This window comes from Anomalospiza imberbis, chromosome 5 (assembly GCF_031753505.1).
Source record: "Anomalospiza imberbis isolate Cuckoo-Finch-1a 21T00152 chromosome 5, ASM3175350v1, whole genome shotgun sequence".
NCBI lineage: Eukaryota > Metazoa > Chordata > Aves > Passeriformes > Viduidae > Anomalospiza > Anomalospiza imberbis.
In genome coordinates, this window is record NC_089685.1 from 95,306 (window position 1) to 118,034 (window position 22,729).

A 22,729-nucleotide genomic window follows, 5' to 3' on the forward strand; every position below is an offset into this window, starting at 1 on the left:
TGGTGATGTTGCAAGAAGCCCAAGTTTGATCAAAGGAGTTTTCAGGGCTCTGGGCAGAATGGGAAAAGGTTTGGGAGCACAGTTAAGTGTTCTCATCAATCCTCCAAGTAATGGGGAGAGATATCCAAAGTAAAAGGCATGCTCAAGACCTGGCTCCAGGATTTGTGCCTCCACCAGAACTTTTGTTTTTATACCCATGTGAGAGTCTTCTTTAAAACACAAGGTGTGCTGGGACCTGATGGTCTTCAGTGTGCTGATGGGGGAACTCTGTGTCTGCACTGCATCAGTGTTTCAGGGCAGAGGCAGCCTGCATGCAGGGGAACTGCAGCACTGGGGCCAGCTCTGGCACTCACGACTTGAGCAGAGCTGGGGGCTGGGATGCAGGAAGTGAAAAGAGCTGAAGTTAAAACAGGAACTCAGAGCAGACACAGGCCCAAAGCTGTCACTGGCAGCAGGTGCCTGAGCAAAAAGCAGCAAGTTTGCCAGCAGTAACTGGTGAGCCTTTAAAGGTAAGAAAACTTGAGGGGGTTTTGGGAGTGGAAAGTGAGAAATTACTACCAAAAAAGTGTAGTTTTTGGTGGGCAAAGAGAACTCTTTCCTGAACAAGCATGTTTAAGTGGACAATGCTCCATATTTGCTTCTCAGGCTATTGTCCTGTCATCATTGTGGTTCTTGTGTTTAAGGCTCTAAAGAACCACATTTCCAACTCTACCAGCACGACTGTGCTGTGTGATAGCCTATATTTGTGCTGTAGGGGATGTTTTCCCAGGAGAAAATGGGACAAGAAAGGGTTGAGATGCTACCCTGGCTGGTATTTCTCATATGGACAGTGTCCAGAGCCTCGTGATGTGAGTACAGCCTGCGGTTTCTCATGGCTCTCACAATGTGTTGCAGGTGGCTTTGGAGAATGGGTGGTCAAGAACCATTTACAGCAGTATTTAAAACTGCTGGTTCAAAGGTCACATTCAACCATCTTATCTGAGCTCAAATCAGCTGCCCTGATGACGAGCAGCCCTGTGCTAGCTGGTTATTATTGCTGGTTTATGCTTCACAAAAATGAGCAACGAACTTTAAAAATCTTTGGCATGAGAGATGCCAATAAATGAGAGAGGGGGAAAGGAGAAGAAAGGTGTTAGAAGGGGCTGTGTTGTCCACATGAGCCTTTCCACATCCCCTGCTTCTAACTGCAATTAACTGTATCCAGTTTGGCACCGGATTGCTGTCAGTGAGCAATGTCACAGACTGGCTATGGTCCTGAGGCACCTGGAGAAGGCCTGAAACCAGGTCTTCACTGTGTATCTGCCTTAGCCCTTCATCTTCTCTCTTAGCTGACTACCTGGCCTTTGTTTAACAAAAGAAAGAATCATCATTGTTGTTCTCTCAGCTTCTGTTCTCTTCGCTCGCTGATCTTACAGTGCTGGTTCTCTGGAAAGGACAGCTCGAAACTGAGCAATGCACTGCACTAAACCAGAAGGTTATTCACCTAAGCAGCTTTTGATGTGGGATAGTTAATTGCTTAGCATAAACAGAGAATTATTAATGATTCAGCATAAACATTTTGCTTTCACAGAGGGCAACTGCCCCGAGAGCTCAGGGCTGTCTGAGGCTTCCACACAGCCATGGGAGTGAGGGGTTAGCACAGCTGAGCAGCACGGGGTAAAAGTTGCTGTTAACTGAAGATCCAGCACACAGGAGCTCTCTTCCTTCCTGCTGATTTGGTCACAGTTTGGTGTGATGGAGAACAGGGCTCGGCTCAGTCTTTCCTGCACATTCTCTTCAATCTTTCTCTCTGCCCCACAAAAAAGACACAGAGAACATGCAGTTCCTCAACACTGCAGGCAGAAAAAGGGATGGCGTAGGAAGGGATGGGGCTCTGATGAGGGTGATTGCTCTGGGGTGTAGGGGCAGCAAACTAATATTTTCTCTCTGTCTCTCATTTTGGAAAAACTCAGTTGTTTCGAGGGGGCTTTTTCATCATGTTTTTTTCATGGTCACCTTGAAAATGAAATGCAGCAGTTTTAGATTTCACATTACTTTTAACTTCCTCTTCCTGGGCCCATCACTTCCTCCAGGCCTGCAGGAGCAGTTCCACCACAGCCTCAGCCAGTTTAGTCCTACATCTTTAGTGCTTTTAGCCCCATTTCCCATTTCTCCACGTGACAGACATGAACTCCACACAGCACCAGCTTTGTCACACCACTGTCCAGCCTTGCTCTGACCCTTCTCTAGGCTATGGGCAGGGATTAAAAGGTTGAAAAGCAGACAAGAGGCTTGAGGAGTCCACCTCAGTTCCAGCAGCACAGTGTCACGGTGTTGGAGCACGCCATGGTGCATGCAACTGAGCTAATAGCAGGGGTAACTCAGGGAACAGCCTCCCACAGCACAGAAAATTAATGTGTGTTGTGCTGGAGAAGCAGAATCTGGAAATTGGATGCCAGCATTCATTTACATTATAATGTGTGTGCTCCTACTGCAGAATCAGGGTGCATGAAGGCCATGGTTTACACCTACATGCCCTGTGTGTTTTGCTGTAAGACGTGCTGGGGCTCAGGAGCAGCTATCTTGGGGTGCCCTGTGCTATATGAGGGACAGATGTGTGAGGACCGGCGGCCTGTAAGGGCCCCATCCAGCCCAGGTTCTGCCCTGGCTGCATGTGAGCCAGCTGTGGCCATGTGTGGCCACCCTGGGTGACATTATGTCCTTGTTCTGCAGATGTGGAAAGCAGTTGTGGGACACAACGTGTCAGTGAAAGTGGAGGCTCAGGGAGACGACTGGGACACGGACCCCGATTTCGTGGTGAGTGTCTGGTGTGAAAAGCTCCTGGCCCTGAGCTCTTGCTGCTGGGGCAGGGCTCAGGGCTCGGCAGGGCTGCAGCACTGCTGGCAGGGCAGGATCAACCGAGTGCCATCAGCCCCTCGCAGGCACTGTCAGGTCACCTGTCTGAGCCACTTCTGACACATCTCCAGGTTTAGTCTCCAGAACTCCCTACATCATTGCATACCCCATGTCTGACGACAAGTAATGGCACTTAAGGAGTACAGAATATGCAGGATTTTGTAAACCTGCTCATTTAAAAAACTACCTTTTTACAAGGGTAACTCCCTTGTCCTCTTCACAACATGTGTTACAAGACACAGCAAACAAATTTTCTCTGTCCTGCACTGTTTGTAACTGTACAGGATGCGGGATTTCCCTCATTTATCTTTTTTCCAGATGAAAAATCCTATTCTGCTTAGTCAACTTGTGCAGGTACAGCTCTGAGCCTCTTACACTTGTTTTCTATCTAGTTCGACTCTGAGTTGAGCTGGTGAGCGAGCAGAAGGGTTCAGCCTGGGGAACCCTCTGTATTCATACAGGATCATGATTTTCATTTTCCATTTGGTTCTCTATTACTTTCCTAATACGCCTCTCCTGTTGGACAAGAGTCCTGTTTTTGTCAGGTGTAGTCTTGCCTAATTATTTCCAGTAAGAAATTCTAGTTTGGGGCAGAAAATCAAATTCCTTTCTCATGGTTTCAAGTTATAGGAAAAATCTACACTGTCAATTTTTTTTTTGCTTACTTTATTTCTTCTATTTGTGGAAGCATTCAAACTAAGCGTGAACACAATAAGACTTTGTATTAACTTTTTCATTCTATTTCATATATACATATTTTCAGCTTTATTGTATATTAGGAAATACTGTATTGATGCTTCCCTTTATCAAATATATGTTCAGAGCTTCCACAAAGCTACAACACAAGGCTGCGATGGCCAGGCCCGAGGCTGAGGTCACTGCGGTTTCTCGAGTGTTTTCCCGAACAGCGAAAGCAGCACGTGCCGGGTGTCACCCGGCTCTGTGGAGTGGGGCGGACACCCCGGCCCGGCCCTGCCCGGTGGGGATGGGGTGCGGGACCCCTGGGCCGTGCCTGGTCCGGCAGAGCGCAGCGAGCCCCGTGCGGGCCGGGGCTGACCGCCGCGGTTTGTCCGCAGAACGACATCTCCGAGCGGGAGCAGCGCTGGGGAGCCAAAACCATCGAGGGCTCCGGCCGCGCCGGGCACATCGAGTGAGTGCGGCGGCACCGGGACCGGGACTGCGACCGGGGCGTGGGGGAGCGGCCCTGCGGGGACAGAACGGGCCGTGCCGGGGACAGAACGGGCCGTGCCGGGGACAGAACGGGCCGTGCCGGAGACAGAACGGGCCGTGCCGGGGACAGAACGGGCCGTGCCGGGGACAGAACGGGCCGTACCGGAGACAGAACGGGCCGAGCCGGGGACAGAACGGGCTGTACCGGAGAGAGAACGGGCTGTACCGGGGACAGAACGGGCTGTACCGGGGACAGAACGGGCTGTACCGGAGACAGAACGGGCTGTACCGGGGACAGAACGGGCCCTGCCCGGGGACAGAACGGGCTGTACCGGAGACAGAACGGGCCGTGCCGGGGACAGAACGGGCTGTACCGGAGACAGAACGGGCCCTGCCCAGGGACAGAACGGGCCGAGCCGGGGACAGAACGGGCCCTGCCCGGGGACAGAACGGGCTGTGCCGGGGACAGAACGGGCCGTACCGGAGACAGAACGGGCCGAGCCGGGGACAGAACGGGCTGTACCGGAGAGAGAACGGGCTGTACCAGGGACAGAACGGGCTGTACCGGAGACAGAACGGGCCGTGCCGGGGACAGAACGGGCTGTACCGGAGACAGAACGGGCCGTGCCGGGGACAGAACGGGCTGTACCGGAGACAGAACGGGCCCTGCCCAGGGACAGAACGGGCCGAGCCGGGGACAGAACGGGCCCTGCCCAGGGACAGAACGGGCCGAGCCGGGGACAGAACGGGCCGAGCCGGGGACAGAACGGGCCGAGCCGGGGACAGAACGGGCCGTGCCTGGGACAGAACGGGCCCTGCCCGGGGACAGAACAGGCTGTACCAGGGACAGAACGGGCTGTACCGGGGACAGAACGGGCCGTGCCGGGGACAGAACGGGCCGTGCCGGGGACAGAACGGGCCGTGCCGGGGACAGAACGGGCCCTGCCCGGGGCAGAACGGGCCCTGCCCGGGGACAGAACGGGCCGTGCCGGGGACAGAACGGGCCCTGCCCGGGGCAGAACGGGCCCTGCCCGGGGCAGAACGGGCTGTACCGGGGACAGAACGGGCTGTACCGGAGACAGAACGGGCCGAGCCGGGGACAGAACGGGCCCTGCCCGGGGACAGAACGGGCCGAGCCGGGGACAGAACGGGCCGAGCCGGGGACAGAACGGGCTGTACCGGAGACAGAACGGGCCGAGCCGGGGACAGAACGGGCTGTACCGGAGACAGAACGGGCTGTACCGGGGACAGAACGGGCCCTGCCCGGGGCAGAACGGGCTGTACCGGGGACAGAACGGGCCGTGCCGGGGACAGAACGGGCCCTGCCCGGGGCAGAACGGGCCCTGCCCGGGGCAGAACGGGCTGTACCGGGGCAGAACGGGCTGTACCGGGGACAGAACGGGCCCTGCCCGGGGCAGAACGGGCCCTGCCCGGGGCAGAACGGGCTGTACCGGGGACAGAACGGGCCCTGCCCGGGGACAGAACGGGCTGTACCGGGGACAGAACGGGCCGTGCCGGGGACAGAACGGGCCCTGCCCGGGGCAGAACGGGCCGTACCGGGGACAGAACGGGCCGTACCCCGGGCAGAACGGGCCCGGCCCCGCGGAGGAGAACGAGCGGCCCCGCGGGCACAGCCGGGCCGGTTTGCGGAGGGCCGGGAGCCTCCGCGGGCCCCGTTCAGCGGCTCTTGGCCGGTCCCGCCCCGCAGCCTTGGGGGATCGGGGGCCGAACACCCACACACGGGGCTGCCCCGCTGCAAAGGCTGCCAGCTCCTTCCCTGCCCAGGGTTCACCCGCGGCACAGCTCCCCCGGGACAGCGCAGTGCAGCTCTGCAGGAAAAAGGAAGGTGTGGGGTCCGAGAAGGTCGGGGTGTAGCCCTGAACAGGACTGCCGGAGAGGGGCTGGATGTCCCCCTGAGCCCACTGGTCCCTTGCCGGACCCCCGGCTGCCCTCAGGCACAGTGGCTGCGGCTGTGGCTGGCACCCAGGGGAGCCCAGCGCAGGCAGCCGGTCCTGCCTGAATGTCCTGCTGGGCTCTGGCTGGTACAGCGGCACAGCTGCATGGCTCTGCAAAATACCACACCCACCCGCCCTGGCTCTGTCTCCAGCATCCATCAGCTGAGGAACGAGGTATCAGAGGAACACGAGGTTATCAAGAAGAAGGAGCTGGAGACCGGCCCCAAGGCATCCTATGGCTATGGGGGCAAATTTGGAACAGAGCGAGACCGAATGGATAAGGTAACAGCTGTGGGAGGCTTCCCTGAGCCTCAGTGGAAAAGTGCTTTTCTCATAAAGGAGGGGGTATCTCTGTTTTCAGGCCTGAAGGGAGAGTATGGAGAGTTTGCATGGCTGCACAGATTCACACATGTTCAGCTAGCACATACTCTGTCTCCAGGATCTGTTTGAATTAATTTGTGTAACTTGTCTCTACAACTTCTTTGCAATGCTCCCTTTAGCAGTGAAAGACTTTCTGGGGCTCTTCAAGCCTGCTGCATAACAATTAAATCTGGTGCCTCCCTACTTGTGCTTGCAGAACTAATGTATAGTAATTCCCTCCTCATATTCTGCATTACAGAGCTCACATCTCCCCGAGATAAAGCCCTGGACATCAGATCTGGTCTGTTTTGTGATAATCATTATCATGCTTCTTCCTGCACCTTTCAGCATTTAATGCTTCTTTCTCAGAAGCGAGATGACTAGATCAAAGTAGAGTTCCACAGATGTGGTCACTGTGGGATTGAACAATACCAGGATGGCAGGGTGAGAAAGACTGTCCTCAAAAATTCCCTGCTCTGTCTGCCAGAGCTGTTGTAGTCAGGAACTGCAGACGCTCCTCAGCAGAAGGGGCAGAAGCTGAACACTTGCAGCATCCTGGTGAAACCAGACAAAGGCTAAGAAGTTGCTCAGCAAAAGCACTCTCACTGTAGTCCAGCAGAGTCTGAGCACAGCTGTTCCATTTTGGCATAGAGTGTCTGCAGTTCCCGGCCAGAGCACCTCCAGCAGGGAGAGCAGGTTCCTGGCCTGGACTGTGGCCAGGTTTGCTGGCCCTCGCTGTCAGATACAGAAGCAGGAAACGGGTGCCAGCGCTCTGCCTGGAGTTCTCGGCTGTGTGTGCCTGTCTGCACTTTCTCTTGTCTACCCTGTGATTATCCACCGTGCAACTCCACCAGCACTTGAGAGCAGCTGGCATTCAGCATCCCACACTGCTTAATGAGCTGGCAGTGGGGATGTTTGTGAGATGACAGCCCTCGAGGCTCCTTCCAGACCTCTGAGCAGAGCTGCTGCTGGCAAAGGCCACGTGGAGAGCCTGGGCACCATCGGCACAGCCAGCTTGGACCTGTTACCTGTGGCTGTGAGCGTGTCAGCAGCGTGTGGGAGCAGCTGTGGTGCCTCTGCCTGTCCACCATGGATGTTCATGTCACACTGTCTCTCCTCTCAGTGCGCAGTAGGACACGAGTATGTTGCTGATGTTGGGAAGCACTCCTCACAGACAGATGCAGCCCAGGGGTTTGGTGGCAAGTTTGGAGTCCAGCGGGACCGAGCCGACAAGGTGTGTTGGACAGTGCAGCTGAAATCCGTACCTGTGGCCTGTGCTGCCCCTGGAGCACTGCCATGTGCCAGCCTGGGGCTGTTGTCAAAGCTCAGGGCATGCAGGGTGTGCCCTGTGCCCTGGTCTCGCTGAAGCACAGCTCAGCTGTGTGCAGGGCAGTGGCCGCACAGTGTGGGGCAGCTGTGGAGGTGACTGGTGTGCTTTGCTGTGGTGGGCCTGTCCCACCCAGGCAGAACACTGTTTCTCCAGGGGCTGTGGTGTTTGCCCCTGTGTGCTGCAGCACGAGACAGGGAGCCAGTGACAGCCTGGCCCCAGAGGAGGGAAGCTGAGACCCATCTTGGCCCTCAGGATGATTGACAGTCTTCCCCTTCTTGTTCCAGTCAGCACTGGGCTTTGAATACAAGGGTGAGGTGGAGAAGCACTCGTCCCAGACAGGCAAGTCCTTGGGCATATGTGGCCCCTTGACCCTTTGCCCAGCTTCTCTTCTGCTCCCAGTGTCCTGTGCTGTTGGCTGTGGCACAGTCTCCTGTCTCTTGTTTCAGATTCCTGTTCCCAGTCCATCTCCCTTGTGGCCCCATGTACCACTGTCCTGTCGCCACCCTCATCCTGCACCTCCTGCTTGTCTCTGTGCTTTGCTTTGGTGGAAAGCCCGTCCTGGCTGAGCAGAGGAGACACCCCACCCCGCGATGGATAGTTGGTGCTCCCTCTCCTCTCAAAGCCCTTCCTAGAACTGCTCCAGAGGAAGCCTGAACACTGTAGCACTTGAGAAGTGATTGCTGGAAAAGCAGCCCTGTAGGGAAAAGGCACAGCAATGGATATGAAAGCAAAACCCTACAAAGCATCCAAACTTCTGCAGAATTCTGCAGATAATTCAACAAGCAGTATAAGAATTGAAACTCAGGGTATTTAAAATATTCTCCACCCAAGAGAAGATGAGAAGGCATGGTCTGTTGCTGTTTCAGGGAAATGTGTGGAATACAGTGTTACAAAGGAAAGAAATTAATCAGGTTAGTCTAAAAAGAAACTATAAAATAAGGAAAATGGTTTGAGGCATTCTTGGTTGATCTTAAAATAATGAATGTTGTGCAGTAGTGCTCCATTAACATATTCTTGTAGACAAAGGAATTCATCAGGCTGTGTGAAACCACAGAAATTTCTCAGGAAATGGAAATGTCAGAAATTGTGTGTTTGGATTGCTTTTCATAAAAATGTGTCCATAGTGGAAGCTCCAGCACGAAGGTAACAGTCATAAAATCTGTGTTTACTGAAAACAACTCTCTTAAAGATCCATTTCATCACAGGCCCATAGGTGGGTAATAGTTTAGTCACAATAAGTTTAAGAACTTTTAGAACTTACAGATTAAGTGACTGAGCTTCTATGAAACAGAGATCCATTCTGGAATACAGAATGTTCTTATGCATATTTCTCTAAATCACAGCCTCCATGGATTGGTTCAGCTGAATTTGTTGGAGAAGCCTCAACTCAGTCCCATGAATTGCAGACCTGTGAGAATAGCATGAGGGAACAGGGAGAGGTGGCTCCAATTTACTCCTGAAGGGCAGGATTTAGAGACTGAGCAGGCAGGTGTCTGAAAGGTGTCTGTACGGCCAGGAGTTAGGATGGATGCTGAAATGTCTCAGGAATCAGCCAGTAATAACCAGGTGGTCCTGTGAAACAGCTGAACATGGTTGAAGTTTTTAATGGATCACTGGTTTGGAGTTGGAAAAAGTAGAGGCACAGGGCAACTGTGCTGTGCTCTTGCACAATGGCCACTGTGCCAGGGAGCAGAGTGGGAGCAAGTCTGCAGAAAGGGGTGGTTCAGCCTTGGTGGCAGTCCCCAGGGTCAGGTGTGTCCTTGGGGAAGCTGAGATTCCACTACAGCAAACATAAGCCCTTTTGGCACGCCTGTACTCCCAGGGCTGTGTCCTACTCACAGCCCTTTCCTGAAGCTGGCAGACCACAGGCTGAAATCCTGGCTTTGGAGGTGGGTGAGGGACTGATGCCCCAGCTGTCAGCGCCCAAGTCCTGCTTGGCTTTGCCTTCATGGGTGACAGCTCCCACTGTCCTTGGCACGTCTGTTTTCTTCTTTCCTTCTGGCCTGCTGTGTCTCCTGGTGCCCTGATCCGGTTTGCCCCCATTCCCATGGGCTCTCATCTGTGGTGCTCCCTACCATCCACTCTGTCCCCTCCAACCCTTCACTTTCTGTGGTGTTTTCCATAATCTCTGCTGCTGTCCCTTCTCTCTGGGGGCCCTCCCCAGTCCTGCTCCCTATCCTCTCCTCACCAGACCCGTGCTGGGGGCAGCATTTGACTCCATGCTCCACCTCAGATTACTCCAAGGGCTTTGGTGGCCGTTACGGAGTGGAAAGGGATAAGGTGGATAAAGCAGCTGTGGGATTTGACTACAAGAGCCAGGCAGAGAAGCATGACTCTCAGAAAGGTGAGCCCTGGCAGCCAGGTGATCTGGGGAAAACTGAGGGAGCTGGGTGAGCTGGAGGGGCTGGGGCTGCTGGAGGGGGTGGGGGAGCTGTGGGAGGCAGCTGGGGAGGGGGAGCAGGTAGTGTCAGGGCTGGCGCTGGGGACTGTGCCCACTAGGACTATGGGCACTGTGCAGGGCATTTGCAATCTGCTGCAGGAATGGTCGAAGAGCTACAGGGAGCTGTTGGGAAGGACCAGGTGAGGAAAGCCATTGCACAGTGCATGGCTGCTAAAACGAGTTCAGGCTAAAGGAAGAGCAGCGGAAGAGTTCTGTGGGCATAGGGATCTCTTGGGCAGCATATCACCAAAGGAAGGGTGAAGGGGAAGCTCAGGCAGGTGCTAATAGCAGATGACATATCCCAGGGAGGAGGGAGGGCTGTTGCCACAACACTGGTGGGGAAATCTGGCCTTGTTCCATGTCTAAGTCCTGGACATGGAAAACCTGTGAGAACAGCCTGAGCTCACACTGCTGCCACTTGTCTCCTTCCCTCCCTTGTGTGTTCTCTTCCATGCCGTGATCTGGATCCCTGTGGCTGAAGACTATTCTGTGGGCTTTGGTGGAAAGTTTGGGGTCCAGAGGGATCGTCAGGACAAGAATGCCCTTGGCTGGGACCATCAGGAAGAAGTGCAGCCCCACGCATCCCAGAGAGGTCAGGCAATATTGCCAGAGGTGGTAGCAGTTTCCTTGGAGAACACACAGACCTGTGTCTGGAGCTTGTGGTTCATAGTAAGAGATCCAGCTGCTGAAAACAGAATGTGTCCAGCACGTTGCGGAGCAGCTGAGACACAGTGAACGCCAAAGCACAAGGGCAGAGGAGGTGGGGGCTTGGATCAGTGGGGGACACGCAGTGTGGGTCCCTCAGTCAGGACTCTCAGACTCTCCCGTTCTCTGTGAGGGTCGTTCCTAACCATGAGCTCATTGTAGCGTCCCTGCCCCGGTTCCGCCCAGATTTGCTCTTTGCGCACACGAGACACACGAGCTCTCAGAGAGGAATGAGGCAGAGCAGGTCCCAGGAGTGCCTTGTGTACAGCATGTTTGACCTCCCTGAACAGGGCCATGCTCCACTCAGGTGGGGTGACTGGCCTCACCCTGGTGCCTTGGGCTCAGGTTGGCAGGTACAGCCCTGCTCATCTGTGCCCTCAGCTGAAGGGAGGGAGGGATTAGTCCTAAAAGCTGCTGTCCAGAGCACTTAGCTTTATCTGTGTCTCGTCACATATGGAATTAACTAGAGATAACACATGCAAACTCATTTCACTGGTCACAGCATACTGAAGTCAGAGGTGCACACAGAATACAAAATACTATAACATTTTTCCATACAGACTATGCCAAGGGGTTTGGAGGCCGTTACGGGGTCCAGAAGGATAGAGTGGATAAGGTAAGATTGCTGCAGCCTGCAGTTGCTTCCTCGTAATCACTGCTTTTTGCCTGGCTGAAAGAGAAGAGATTCCCCCAGTGGAGGTGGGATCCCAGTACCCAGTGCACAGCTATGGAAGGAACTGGCCAAGCGTAAAATACCAGAGGGTGCAGAGGAATGCAGCCTGAGGAGCCTGTAATGCAGGATTCCTCATGGCACTCTCTGTCACTCCTCACTTCTCTGCTGTTTGTTACCATCTGCAGGTTTTTCACTCCTATCAAGGAGTGCCTCATGGTCTGTTCGGGTGCTAAATCTTCCTGCACACCTTGACAAACTCCAGCAGGGATGGGATTGGCACAGATCAATCTGCTATGCATGAGAAGAGATCACCAAGTCGCTGATTCAGGTTTTCTGCTTGGGCTGACACCAGGCAAAGCCTCATCTACAGTCACATCTCAGAGTGAGGCACTGAGATCAGTTCTGTGCTTGGCGGACTGCCCTGAAGGCTTGGTCCCCAGAGTGGGTCCTGCGAGTGGGTGGGATCTGCATGGATGTGACAGCCTAAAAGATGCAGATCCTGGGGCTTTGGGGCGTTTGGAAGAGGAGTGAGGGTGCCGTCCCTGAAACCTCCTTGCTTTGCTAGGGGCACAGGGCTGTGCCTGGTACAGCACCAGCGTCACTGTCCTCGGGAGCACGAGGAAGCAGGGAAGGATGCAAACGCACTGAAACCACCCACACGGTCCTGTCCATGCTGCGTGTGGAGGCTGGGCCTGCAACAGAGAGGGAGTGTTATCCTGCCCTCAGAAGAGATTAGAGCTAGCTCTGAATTTAACAACAGCAAATGGAGGTGCACTGACAAAGGGCACACCTTATATGTGGTCAAAAACAACATGCAAAAGCAGATGAGGACTGGGTAAAAGGGTTGTGGGTTTTTTGGGAGGCGGGATGCAGAGAGGAGATAAGCAGTTCCTGTTCAGCTCAAAGTGAACATGAATTTGTGCATTTTAAGAATACCGAAGCATAAACAAACATGGTAAAAATAAGGATTATTTGGGCAAGTAACTAAGTGTCAGATTGCCTGGTCCTCAGGAATGGAGAAATGCTGAATTCACTGCACCAGAGCAGAGCATAAGAGACCCTCAGGCAGCCTGAACTCCCCTTCTGTAAAGTTCTGGACACTCAGTATCAAACTAAGGCTCACACAAAACAAAAATGCTGTCATATACACAGCATGTCCAGGCTTCTGCTGTAACCTGTGGACACCTGGTTCTGAGCCTGCGGGCTGGTTTACCTGCTCAGGTGTGTTTTCTGCAGGGAGAGCAGAGCTCCTGTCAGGCTCCATGGCTACAGTCAGCCATCAGCCTGTTGTGACACCTGCAGGCAGCACCTGCTGTAAAGTGTCAGGCTGAGAAGTGGCTCCTACCTGCTCGTTCCTTTTTGCATGAAATAGTTTTCTCATGAAAGCAGATAAACCCTTAAGCCTTCTCTACCTCACTTCGGTTTTCCTGCACCCTCCCCACCAATCCTATTCCCAGTTCAGCCTCTCTCCATCCCTCCTGAAGCCAGTGGTGCCGCAGGTGTTGCACACAGGTGCTGCTTTCAGGCCTCATGCCACAGGGAGTGCCAGCATGGATGCACGGTGTCCCTGGGCCTGGTGAAGAGGCAGATGGCCAGGCATCCCCCCAGCTCCTTGCCACGGTACAGGGAGTGTCCCCAGCCCTGCTGTCCTGTGTCACTGCTCAGTCCTCCCCGCTGGGCTCCACAGCACCTTTCCAGCTCTCAGTGCCATCTCTTGGGCAGGGACACCTGTGTCCTTGGCTGGGGGGCAACAGGCACATCCCCAGGATAGGGAGGTGTCCGAAGGGAGGGCTGCAGCCAGCAGCCTCCCCTGGGCTAGGGCAGGTGTGCAGGTGAGGAGAAACACACCCAGGAGCAAAGTTTGCCATCACCAGTACCCCAAGCCAGCACTGGCATTGCCCAATAGGCTGAACAATTCTTTCACTTCCTCTTGCAGAGTGCTGCTGGCTTTGATGAGATGGCAGCTCCCACCTCCTCCTATGAGAAAACAAGACCCCTGGAGGCAGGTGAGACCTGAGTAGCAGTCCTGGGCTTAGGAAGCTGTGGCACTCACAGTCCCTCTGTGGCAGCCTGCTGGCAGGTGTGTGCTGTGGTGGGATAGGGGTTTAACATGTGTTGTAGGGCAGAAGAAGTTGGCTGACTGCCATTCTCTCTGGAAGAGACAGAGGTCTGGGTTTCTCCTGGATGCTTGGGGCGGTGGAAGGAAGACGTAGGGCTGGGTCCATCAGCTGTCTCCTCACAGGAGCCTCCAGTGGCACCAGCAGCCTGCGGTCACGGTTTGAGCACATGGCCAGGTCGGCAGAGGAGGAGAGCAGGAGGCAGGCAGAGGAGGAGCGGGCCAGGCAGCAGGCCCGGGAGTGCCGGCTGGCTCGGCAGCAGGTGAGCCAGGGCTGTCCTGCCGTGTCCTCCGAGACTCGTGACACAGACTTTTCTTCAGAGCCTTGCAGCTCCATGTCCTTCTGTCTGTTCTCTTGAGGGGAACCTCCTGCCTAAACTGCTTCCCGGCATCTGCCAATGCAGGCCACAGAATGGGTTCACGGTTGTCACTGGACTTGCCTTTTCAGCACACCAAACACTCATACAAGCACATACCTGCACTCAGCCTGTGCTCTGGCCTCAGCTTCTTTTGTCTCTGGTGCCTGGCAAACACTGATTACTGCTCCCCAGCACTGCTATCCCAGCAGTCTATGTGGGATGCATCCCAGCAAACTGGAGATGGCCCCCAGCCCCTGTGTTTACCTGCCTTCCCCCGGTGCTGTTCCTGCACTCAGGGGACAGAGGGGTGTTAACAGTGGAGCTGTCTCTCCCCCAACACTGCTCCTCTTCGAGGCCACCTGACTGTTGTCACCAACCTGTGAGTGCCCAGGCCCGCAGCAGATTTGTAGGTGGAGGAGGACATTCTAAATTGCTCTTTGGGGAATGTGGACAGCCATTGTTCAGAGGGACTGAGCAGTCTGATGGCTTTTCTCCAGCAGAAAATCCCTCCGAGAGAGAAGGAGCACACTGGGACTGGGGCAGCCCCTCCAGCTGTGCCAGCAGGGGCACCCAGGGGTGCTGCTGGGGACCAGCCCATGTCACCAGGAGAACAGGTACCAAGACAGCCTGGGAGAGCTGGGGAGGGGAGCAGGCAGAGGGGATTGCACCTGGGAGGAGCTGTGCTTTATGTGCAGCCCTGCAGGAAGATGTGGAGCACAGCCACAGGGTGGGAGAGGCTTTGGAAGGCTAAGGGGGAGCATTGGGCTGGGGATGGACCATGGCTGCGCATCACCTGACCCCATGGGACACTGCTGACCCCATGGGACAAGCTCTGGGAGCAGGTCAGTGCAGTGGCACTACCATGGGCTGTGGTGAAGTATGAACAGAGTTCACACACATGAGTCGTGAGGGTCTCCAGGGCAATCCCAGCTGCTGGTTCAGCACGGCCCGAGCAGCTGTTTCCCTGGTGTGCAGGGGATGGTGTTCCATTTGTGCCCTGGCAGCAGTAAAGGGGCTGCCTTGTGTCAGGTGCTGGGAGTCAGGGGAGAGCTGCCTGTGGTGGGTGCCTTGCAGGTGACTTTCCAGTCACTTTCCCACCTCACGGCAGGAGGCCAAAAGGGAGGATGAAGAAGTACCACCCACTTTGCCACCAAGGCCAGCAGATCTGGATGCAGAGCTGTGCAAGGTCCCCAGCCAGGATCAGCCCACCTACAGTGTAAGTTTGGATGTTGATGGAGACTATGAGGAGCTGCCAGAGCCCTCTGACTACTGTGACAGCACCAGTGGAGGCGCTGACTATGAGGAGCTGCCAGCCCCGCTGGGAAAGCTGGATGCCATCTATGACTTTGGAGGAGATGGAGGTGAAGACTATGAGGTGATCCTTCCTGAGGAGCCCAGACAGAGCCATCCCCACCTGGGTGAGTACTGATGGAAGAGCCTGTGTCTTGAGAAGCTTGTACCTGTCCGCTAACTTCACTGGATGTATGGGACAAATTGCAGAGGGAATTTCTATCCTGAAGTCTACTGTGGTCGTGATAGCAGCTTCTGGTGATGGAGACTTGGTTGTGTCCCACTCTCCTGCCCAGCTCTAAGGTGCAGATATGCTGCATGGGATGCTGGACCAGAAGCAGGAATCTGCTGGATCAGGGTCTGGGCAGGAAGCTGCCATAGGCCCAGGAGAAGCTGGATGTGGACCAATGCTCTTGCTGCAGTTTCCTGGCAAGTGCTGCCCTGGGGCCTGGGGGTGCCTCTGGTTCAGCCAATTCCTCATTTGGCCAGTGTTCCTGGGACCCGCTCGGTGGAGTCTCTGGTGTGAGGCGTGCAGGCAGCCTTTGTCCAAGCACAGGAGCAGACTGCAGGGGCTGCTGTCGCTGCTTCCGTCACAGCTGGCATTGCTGGCAAGTGAAGAGGTTGGAGTTATTCCCAGCCTTTTTCTTGGGAGAGGAGCATAAGAGATCAGGACCCAACTGTCTCCTGGAGGGAAGGGAGGGAGGGAAGGCACTCCTTGCTTTGGGCTGTGGTGCACCTCTCCTTGCTGACAGGGTTGATGTGCTTCCCCAGAGCTGGGCTGGAGGGTGGCAGTGACCAGGACTGTGTGGATGCTTCAGCCTCTGTCTCATCTGTGTGTCCTGTGTCCTGCAGGGAGCACGGACAGTGCTGCTGAGGGGCAGAGCCCCGGGATCTGTGCAGTGGCTCTCTATGATTACCAAGGAGGTGGGTCTGCCCTCAGGGCTGGGGGAATGGGGAAGCCCCTGCAGGGCTGTGCCACAGGATGTGGGGGCTCACCACAGTGGGGAAAGGACTGGGACGTGGTGGTTTAAATTGCTTCCTCCTGGGAAGCAGAATGAGATCTGACTTGGGAATGTCATGGTGTAGGAATGGTATCCTCCAGTTTAGTGAAAAAAAACATGCATCATTTCTCCTCTCCAACTGGAGGCACAAAAAGGCAAAGATCACAGGTTGAGATAACAACAATTTTGGAAACAGCAATAAGAAAGCAAACAGTAACAGCAATGTTAATAACAAAAGATATAAGAAAATAAATTATTCACATGGAAAAGCACCTACCAATAGACAATACTGGATGGCTCCCTCCACCACATTTTCTCAACCCACTGTTCCTCGTAATGGAGAGTCCCTTCCCCCCATCCTGGCAATGACATGAGGTGCTACAGAATAACCTCGGTGTCTTGGCCATGGCATCTCCCAACTACTACAAAAAATTAGCCTTGTCCTGGCCCAAAGCAGGACAGGAACAGAGAAACTTCATCTTTCATCTGTGACGTCTTGCTCTTTCCCTGCTTTATCTGTGCTGTTGGATTGAGGCTGGGTGAGGTAAACTCTTGGGGTTATCAGAGCACTTGTTCTGTCTTCTCCTGCCTGGGGGAAGGTGGGAGGAAGAATGTGAAACGGCTGTTTCTGGGGTTCTCTTTGCATTGTGACTGTCTTTTCTTGACAATTTTTGCAGATGGAGATGATGAGATTTCTTTTGATCCTGATGACACAATCACACACATTGAGATGGTGGATGAAGGCTGGTGGCGGGGACAGTGCCATGGCAGAGTCGGCCTCTTCCCAGCAAATTATGTGAAGCTTCTGCAGTGAAATGAGCACAGTGCAAGCTGCTTCCTCCCAGCTTTTGCCTCTCTCATGGTTTGACACTGGCCAAATGCCAGACACCCACAAAAGTCACTCATTCACCCTTCTCTGCCACAGCTTGGCAGAGGAGAGAAGAATTTAATAAAGGCTTCATGAGTTGAGATGAAGACAGGGAGAAAACACTCCAAGGGCAAAATAGGCTTGACTTAGAGGTACAAAGTGAGTTCATTACTAACAGAGTCTGAGGAGGATAATGAGAAAATAAGCCCTTAAAACACCTTTTTCCCCCCCAACTCCTCCCTCCTTCCCACCAACAGTGCAGGGAGACAGGGCATTGGAGTTTTGGTCATCTCATCACTGAGATTTTCTTCCACTGCTCTGGGAGAGGAGTCTTTCCCCTGTGAGACCGTGGGGTCCCTCCCATGGGAGACAATTCTCTGTGAACTTGTCTGACACAGGTCCACTCTCACGAGCAGCAGTCCTCCCGAAACTGCTGCGGCATAAGTCACTGCTCCACGAGGTGCAGTCCTCCAAGGCCAGGCTGCTCAAGCCTGGAAGCAAGGGCTCTCTCTCCACTGGGTCTCCCACTGGGTCACAGCCTCCTCCAGGCATCCACTGCTCTGGCATGGGCACCTCCCCCAGGGGCTGGAGGTGGATCTCTGCATCCTCTGTGGATCCCCAGGGGCTGGAGATGGATCTCTGCATCCCCCGTGGATCCCCAGGGGCTGGAGGTGGATCTCTGCATCCCCCGTGGATCCCCAGGGGCTGGGGGTGGATCTCTGCATCCCCCATGGATCCCCAGGGGCTGGAGGTGGATCTCTGCATCCCCCGTGGATCCCCAGGGGCTGGGGGTGGATCTCTGCATCCTCTGTGGATCCCCAGGGGCTGGGGGTGGATCTCTGCATCCTCTGTGGATCCCCAGGGGCTGGAGGTGGATCTCTGCATCCCCCGTGGATCCCCAGGGGCTGGGGGTGGATCTCTGCATCCCCCGTGGATCCCCAGGGGCTGGGGGGGTGGATCTCTGCATCCCCCATGGATCCCCTCGGGCTGCAGGGGCACAGCTGCTTCACCATGGTCTCACCACAGCTGCAGAGCAATCTCAGCTCTGGGCCCTGGAGCAGCTCCTGCCCCTCCTTCCCCACTGACCTTGGTGTCTCCAGGTTGTCTCCCTCACATACTCTCATTTTCTCCTCTTCTCTAGCTGGAATTGAACTTGCTCCTCACTTTGTTTTGACTTACCTCTTAAACCACAGAGGTGTTACCATCATCTCTCATTGGCCAGCCTTGGCCAGCAGCACATCCATTTTCAGAGCCACCAGAGGTTGGCTCTGCTGGACATGGTAGAAGCTTCCAGCAGCTTCTTACAGAAGCCACCTCTGTGCTCCCCCACTACCAAAAACCAGGCCATGCAAAACCAACACATTCCACCTCTTGCCGCTGTGAATCACATATTTAAGAAGAAAATCAAAACAAAGTGGGCACAGTTTGTTAGGTTTTTTCCTAGCCACAGAAGAGGGGGATGTGAGAACATGTGAGGGAAACAACCTGGAGACAGCAGGGTCAGTGGGGAAGGAAGGGCAGGAGGTGCTCCAGGTGCCAGAGCTGCGATTCCTCTGCAGGCCGTGGTGACACCATGGTGTGAAGTGTTTTCTCACAGTCCTTATCTCAACTCATGAACCCCTCATTTAATTTTTTTCCTTCCTCTGTGGCAGGGGAGGGTGAGCAAGTGACTTTTGTGGGTGCCTGGCATTTGGCCAGTGTCAAATCATGGCAGCCTGTCTCTGCTTCAGCCTTTCCTGTGTTACCAGCTTCATTTGGCTCAGCTTGGTATATCCACATTCAGAGAAATATCAAGGAGCAAATTGGCAGTGCCAAAGGGAATGTTTTGTCTTATGCCTAAGGGTTTTCCTCGGTATCTGAATCAGTAACTAAGTTTGTGTTACAGCAATAAATCCAGTGAAATTCCTCAATTTGAGAGGGTTCTGCTCATGGTGGCAGGGACTAAGGCCAGGCCTGGGCTGGGATCAGCACTGATTTCCCTCTGAAGCCTTTCCTTCCCTTCTTCCCAGGCCAAGCCATGTTGTCCCCTCCAGTGCTGACACAAACCTGCTCAATTCTTCCAAGAGCAGATCAAGTTTCAAAAATCACTTACAGGGTATTTACAAGGAAGGGAAAAAATAGAAAAAAAAAAAAACAAAAAAAACCCAAACAAACAAACAAAAAAAAACAAACAAAAAAAAACCACTTTGGTAAGAGCTCCCAAAGCAGAGTTACCTGTGACATTCCGTAAGACTTTCTTGGAGACCAAAAATCAGTTTTGACACTGTCTCCTGCATCAAACACCACGTGCTTCAGCCTCAGGTCTCTGATGAGTTTGCTGGACAGCTTTAGAGTCACACAATAAATCCTCTGTCTGGGGCAATGGGATGCCCAGTCTGAGCACCTGTGCTCAGGTACAGCCTCGGGGCCCGGGCAATGTCAGGGTGCCACCTGTGAGGCAGTGTCACTGTGACAATCCTGCTGGCAGAGTTCTCTGCACTGGCAACGTTCAAAAGGGCACTTTCCCAAGTGTAACCATTGCAAGTGAGTAGGAAAAAAGACCAAAGCTTCAAAAATGGCATGTGTGAGCCAGGAATTATCAGTTAATGACATTCCCAAGGAATATCCAAAACGGAAAGCACAACATAAAAGAAGAAAGGTGAAAAATAGTAAAGTTTAATAGTTAAAAGAAAAACACACAGATCTGAGCAAAACCTCTGGTAATCAATAAAACAACTGACAAAATATCAATGAAGTATCAACAGCACTGGGGACAGCAGCTCTCAGACCTGTGTGAAGACACACAGGGTCCTGAGCAGATCCCCTCTGGACACTGCTGAGGACAGGGACAGCAGTGATGTCCTGCAGATCCCTGGATCTGTACCTGGAACAGAACAACGACCATTTGATCCCAGGCAGGAGGAGGAGGAGGGAACACAAACACAGGTGAGTCTAACCACGGCAGCCCTGGGTAGTGCTTTCCACCAGAGTCAGTCAGTCCCTAACCAACACCTCACGGAGTCCTGGAAGCACCTGGAGTGCCTGCCTTGGCTCTGTGATGTACCAGGGCTCTGGCGAATCTCGGCTCAGCTTTCCTGCCCCAAGCACAGCACACCTTCCCCAGCCCGAGCATTTGGGACTGCCCGAAGGAAATTCCAGCAGGGCACCGTTAACTAAAATGGCAGCACTGCAAGGAGCCCGCAGGGAGACAGCATAAATGGACTGAAACCCCGTCCAGGAACACATGTCACACGGCATCACAGACAGAAACACAAATCAGCCACCAGGACCCGGCTCTGTAGCTCCCAGCTAAGCCCTTCTGCACCAGCCTGTCATCGTTCCACCACGTATCTGGGTAATTCAATGGCTTTGTTCGTCCCATCTCCCAAGGACACAGAGCTACCCCGGCACCCAGTCAGGCTGTGGACACTGAGGGCCCCACGTGCTCTCACATGCAGAGCTATTGGCAAAGCTCCTCATTTCCCAGCCCAGCTGCAGCTGAGCAAGGACAGGACAGTTCATCTTGCCCTGCTGATGTCTTTCTCCACATTCTTTTTCCTTCTTTTCTCCCTAAGGCACTGTGGGAACAGCCAGCAGGGAGAATCTGAGGCTTCCCATCAGCAAACACAGGCCAATCCCCTCTGGAACAAGCAGCCCATCCTTCACCTGGCCCTTGACCTACTCACCACGTGTCCTGTTCACACCCACACAAACTCAGGGGCCAGTGAGCTGCATGGCCAGACTGTCAGCACGGGAACTCTCACTGTCAGCTGGGGAACTCTTCCTGCAGCACCCCAGCACCTGCCTGTGACGCCGATAACCTGATCCCAGGCAGCACCAACGCACGTGAGGCCTTCCCTCTGCCACACTCCCCGAAACACAGCACAGCTCTGTGTCTGGCGCCGCAGGAGAGTGCCCACAGGTGCTGCCAGGCCAGCAAAGCACACCCTGCCCGGGTAGCTCAGGTCACCTGTGCCTGCTGTGCCCGCAGCACATGGTGCTCGTGCCGCAGCCGGGGCTCGTCCTGCTCGTACCAGCGCCGCTCGTCGAACTCGGGGAAGAAAAAGGCAATTTCTCTGCTGGCTGAGGCAGGTGAGTCTGTCAAAAGAGAGGGAAGGACAATGAGAGAGACTTGCCAGTCTGTCACCACAAACACATGCTGGACTCCAAAGGTGCCTGGCTAGACTGCACCTGGCCAGGTGTGCACCGGGTCTGCAGAAAAGAACAAATCGCTCACTTGGAGCCCCAGAACTAAAGCAAAGGCAGACAAAGCACCATCACTCCTGCCTCCCCAAGAACCACCCAAGAATGCCAGGCCTACCTGAGCCATGGGTCGTGTTCCTGGTGTCCGTAAGGCCGTAGGCACCTCGGATGGAGTCTGGGTGGCTGTGTCGGGCTCGGAACACTTTAGTGGGTCCCATCAGGGATCTCCAGAGAGGGACGGCATTCTCATGGGCCAGGATGTAAGCCCACATGGGACCACTGCAGCAAGGGCCCAGGAACAGCAGGAGAAAAGATTAGGAAGAGCTCATTACAAACAGGTTATGCGTCCTGCCAAGCCTGCACAGTACAGCCGCCGCGGGCTGCCACGCTGGGCCCTGGCCTGCCCTGCCACGCCATGGGGAGGGGCACGGTCCCACCGCGGCACCGAGGCCACGGCGTTGGCACTGCTGACCTACTCCACATTATGACCTCCACCACCTTCGCGGTGCCACCCGCCAGGTGTCACTGCTGTCACAGCAGGCTAGGATCCCGACACGCCTCCCCCCGCGGCCAGAGCCTCCCACCGGCGCTCATCCCGGCGAGCCCCTCCACGCACGGGCCGCGGCAGCGCGCCCCGCACACCCGCGGCACGTACCTGGCCATGAACTCCACCAGCCGCTGGTAGAAGAAACGCCCTGCGGAGGGACACGGACCGAGTGGGCACCGGCCCGGGTCAGCATGCCGCTCCGGCAGCCCTGAGCCCCGCTCGTACCTGCGTGCTCCCGGTAGAAGCGGCGGCTCTGCTCCGCGCCGCACCGCAGCTCCTTGGCGCGGACGATGAGGAACCGGTGACGGAGGATGGCGGCGTGCACGGCCTGCGGGAAGAGGCGGCGCTGGGAGGGTCGTGGCGAGGCCGGCTGTGCTGTGCCCGGCCCGGCCCGGCCCTCACCTCACGTACGAGCGGATGGGCCACCGCGTCCGGCTTGAGCAGCGCCAGCGTCAGCTGCAGGGGCCGCGCGGGGGCCGCCATGGCCGCGGCGGGGCCGGGAATGGGGCGGGGCCGGGGCGGGGCCGGGAATGGGCCGGGGCCGGGAATGGGGCGGGGCCGGGGCGGGGCCGGGAATGGGCCGGGGCCGGGAATGGGCGGGGCCGGGGCGGGGCCGGGAATGGGCCGGGGCGGGGCCGGGGCCGGGGCGGGGCCGGGAATGGGCCGGGAATGGGGCGGGGCCAGGAATGGGCCGGGGCCGCGGCGGGGCCGGGAATGGGGCGGGGCCGGGGCGGGGCCGGGAATGGGCCGGGGCCGGGAATGGGGCGGGGCCGGGAATGGGCCGGGAATGGGGCGGGGCCGGGAATGGGGCGGGGCCGGGAATGGGGCGGGGCCGGGG

General features: G+C 55.5%; 2 protein-coding genes and 1 long non-coding RNA gene across 4 annotated transcripts; 1 reads left to right on the forward strand and 2 right to left on the reverse strand.

Annotated features, from left to right (window-relative positions):
- The first annotated feature begins 239 nt into the window (after positions 1 to 239).
- LOC137473530 (hematopoietic lineage cell-specific protein-like) lies at positions 240 to 17,620 on the forward strand. The gene is made up of 15 exons (XM_068189280.1): positions 240 to 509; positions 2,713 to 2,796; positions 3,972 to 4,045; positions 6,173 to 6,302; positions 7,504 to 7,614; positions 7,995 to 8,049; positions 9,944 to 10,054; positions 10,632 to 10,742; positions 11,416 to 11,471; positions 13,465 to 13,534; positions 13,771 to 13,907; positions 14,504 to 14,617; positions 15,112 to 15,421; positions 16,146 to 16,217; positions 16,972 to 17,620. Exons 2-15 carry the CDS (start codon positions 2,713 to 2,715, stop codon positions 17,106 to 17,108), a joined length of 1,572 nt encoding a protein of 523 aa, XP_068045381.1. The 5' UTR covers positions 240 to 509; the 3' UTR covers positions 17,109 to 17,620.
- On the reverse strand, positions 16,457 to 18,328 carry LOC137473531 (uncharacterized). Its single transcript, XR_010998865.1, has 2 exons — positions 18,249 to 18,328; positions 16,457 to 17,099 (listed from the first exon to the last, which is right to left on the reverse strand). It is a non-coding gene; the product is annotated as an uncharacterized lncRNA (long non-coding RNA).
- Positions 18,329 to 19,796: 1,468 nt separating this feature from the next.
- Positions 19,797 to 22,413, reverse strand: LOC137473529 (nucleoside diphosphate kinase 6-like). 2 transcript variants are annotated; one of them, XM_068189278.1, is made up of 5 exons: positions 22,294 to 22,413; positions 22,117 to 22,219; positions 22,000 to 22,039; positions 21,463 to 21,623; positions 19,797 to 21,239 (listed from the first exon to the last, which is right to left on the reverse strand). In XM_068189278.1, exons 1-5 carry the CDS (start codon positions 22,372 to 22,374, stop codon positions 21,103 to 21,105), a joined length of 522 nt encoding a protein of 173 aa, XP_068045379.1. In that variant the 5' UTR covers positions 22,375 to 22,413; the 3' UTR covers positions 19,797 to 21,102. The 2 variants fall into 2 exon arrangements, with proteins under 2 accessions (XP_068045379.1, XP_068045378.1); XM_068189277.1 differs by having other exon boundaries at positions 22,117 to 22,237; positions 22,294 to 22,386.
- Between the last annotated feature and the right edge of the window lie 316 nt (positions 22,414 to 22,729).

Coding starts and splice junctions, on each gene's coding strand:
- LOC137473530 (XM_068189280.1), top strand. CDS start 2,713: ATGTGGAAAGCAGTTGTGGGACACAACGTGTCAGTGAAAGTGGAGGCT. Junction 10,055..10,631: donor GAAGCATGACTCTCAGAAAG/GTGAGCCCTGGC, acceptor CTGTGGCTGAAG/ACTATTCTGTGGGCTTTGGT. Junction 13,908..14,503: donor GCCGGCTGGCTCGGCAGCAG/GTGAGCCAGGGC, acceptor TTTCTCCAGCAG/AAAATCCCTCCGAGAGAGAA.
- LOC137473529 (XM_068189277.1), bottom strand. CDS start 22,374: ATGGCGGCCCCCGCGCGGCCCCTGCAGCTGACGCTGGCGCTGCTCAAG. Junction 22,040..22,116: donor CTTCTACCGGGAGCACGCAG/GTACGAGCGGGG, acceptor GTCCCTCCGCAG/GGCGTTTCTTCTACCAGCGG. Junction 21,624..21,999: donor CTGGTGGAGTTCATGGCCAG/GTACGTGCCGCG, acceptor CCCTTGCTGCAG/TGGTCCCATGTGGGCTTACA.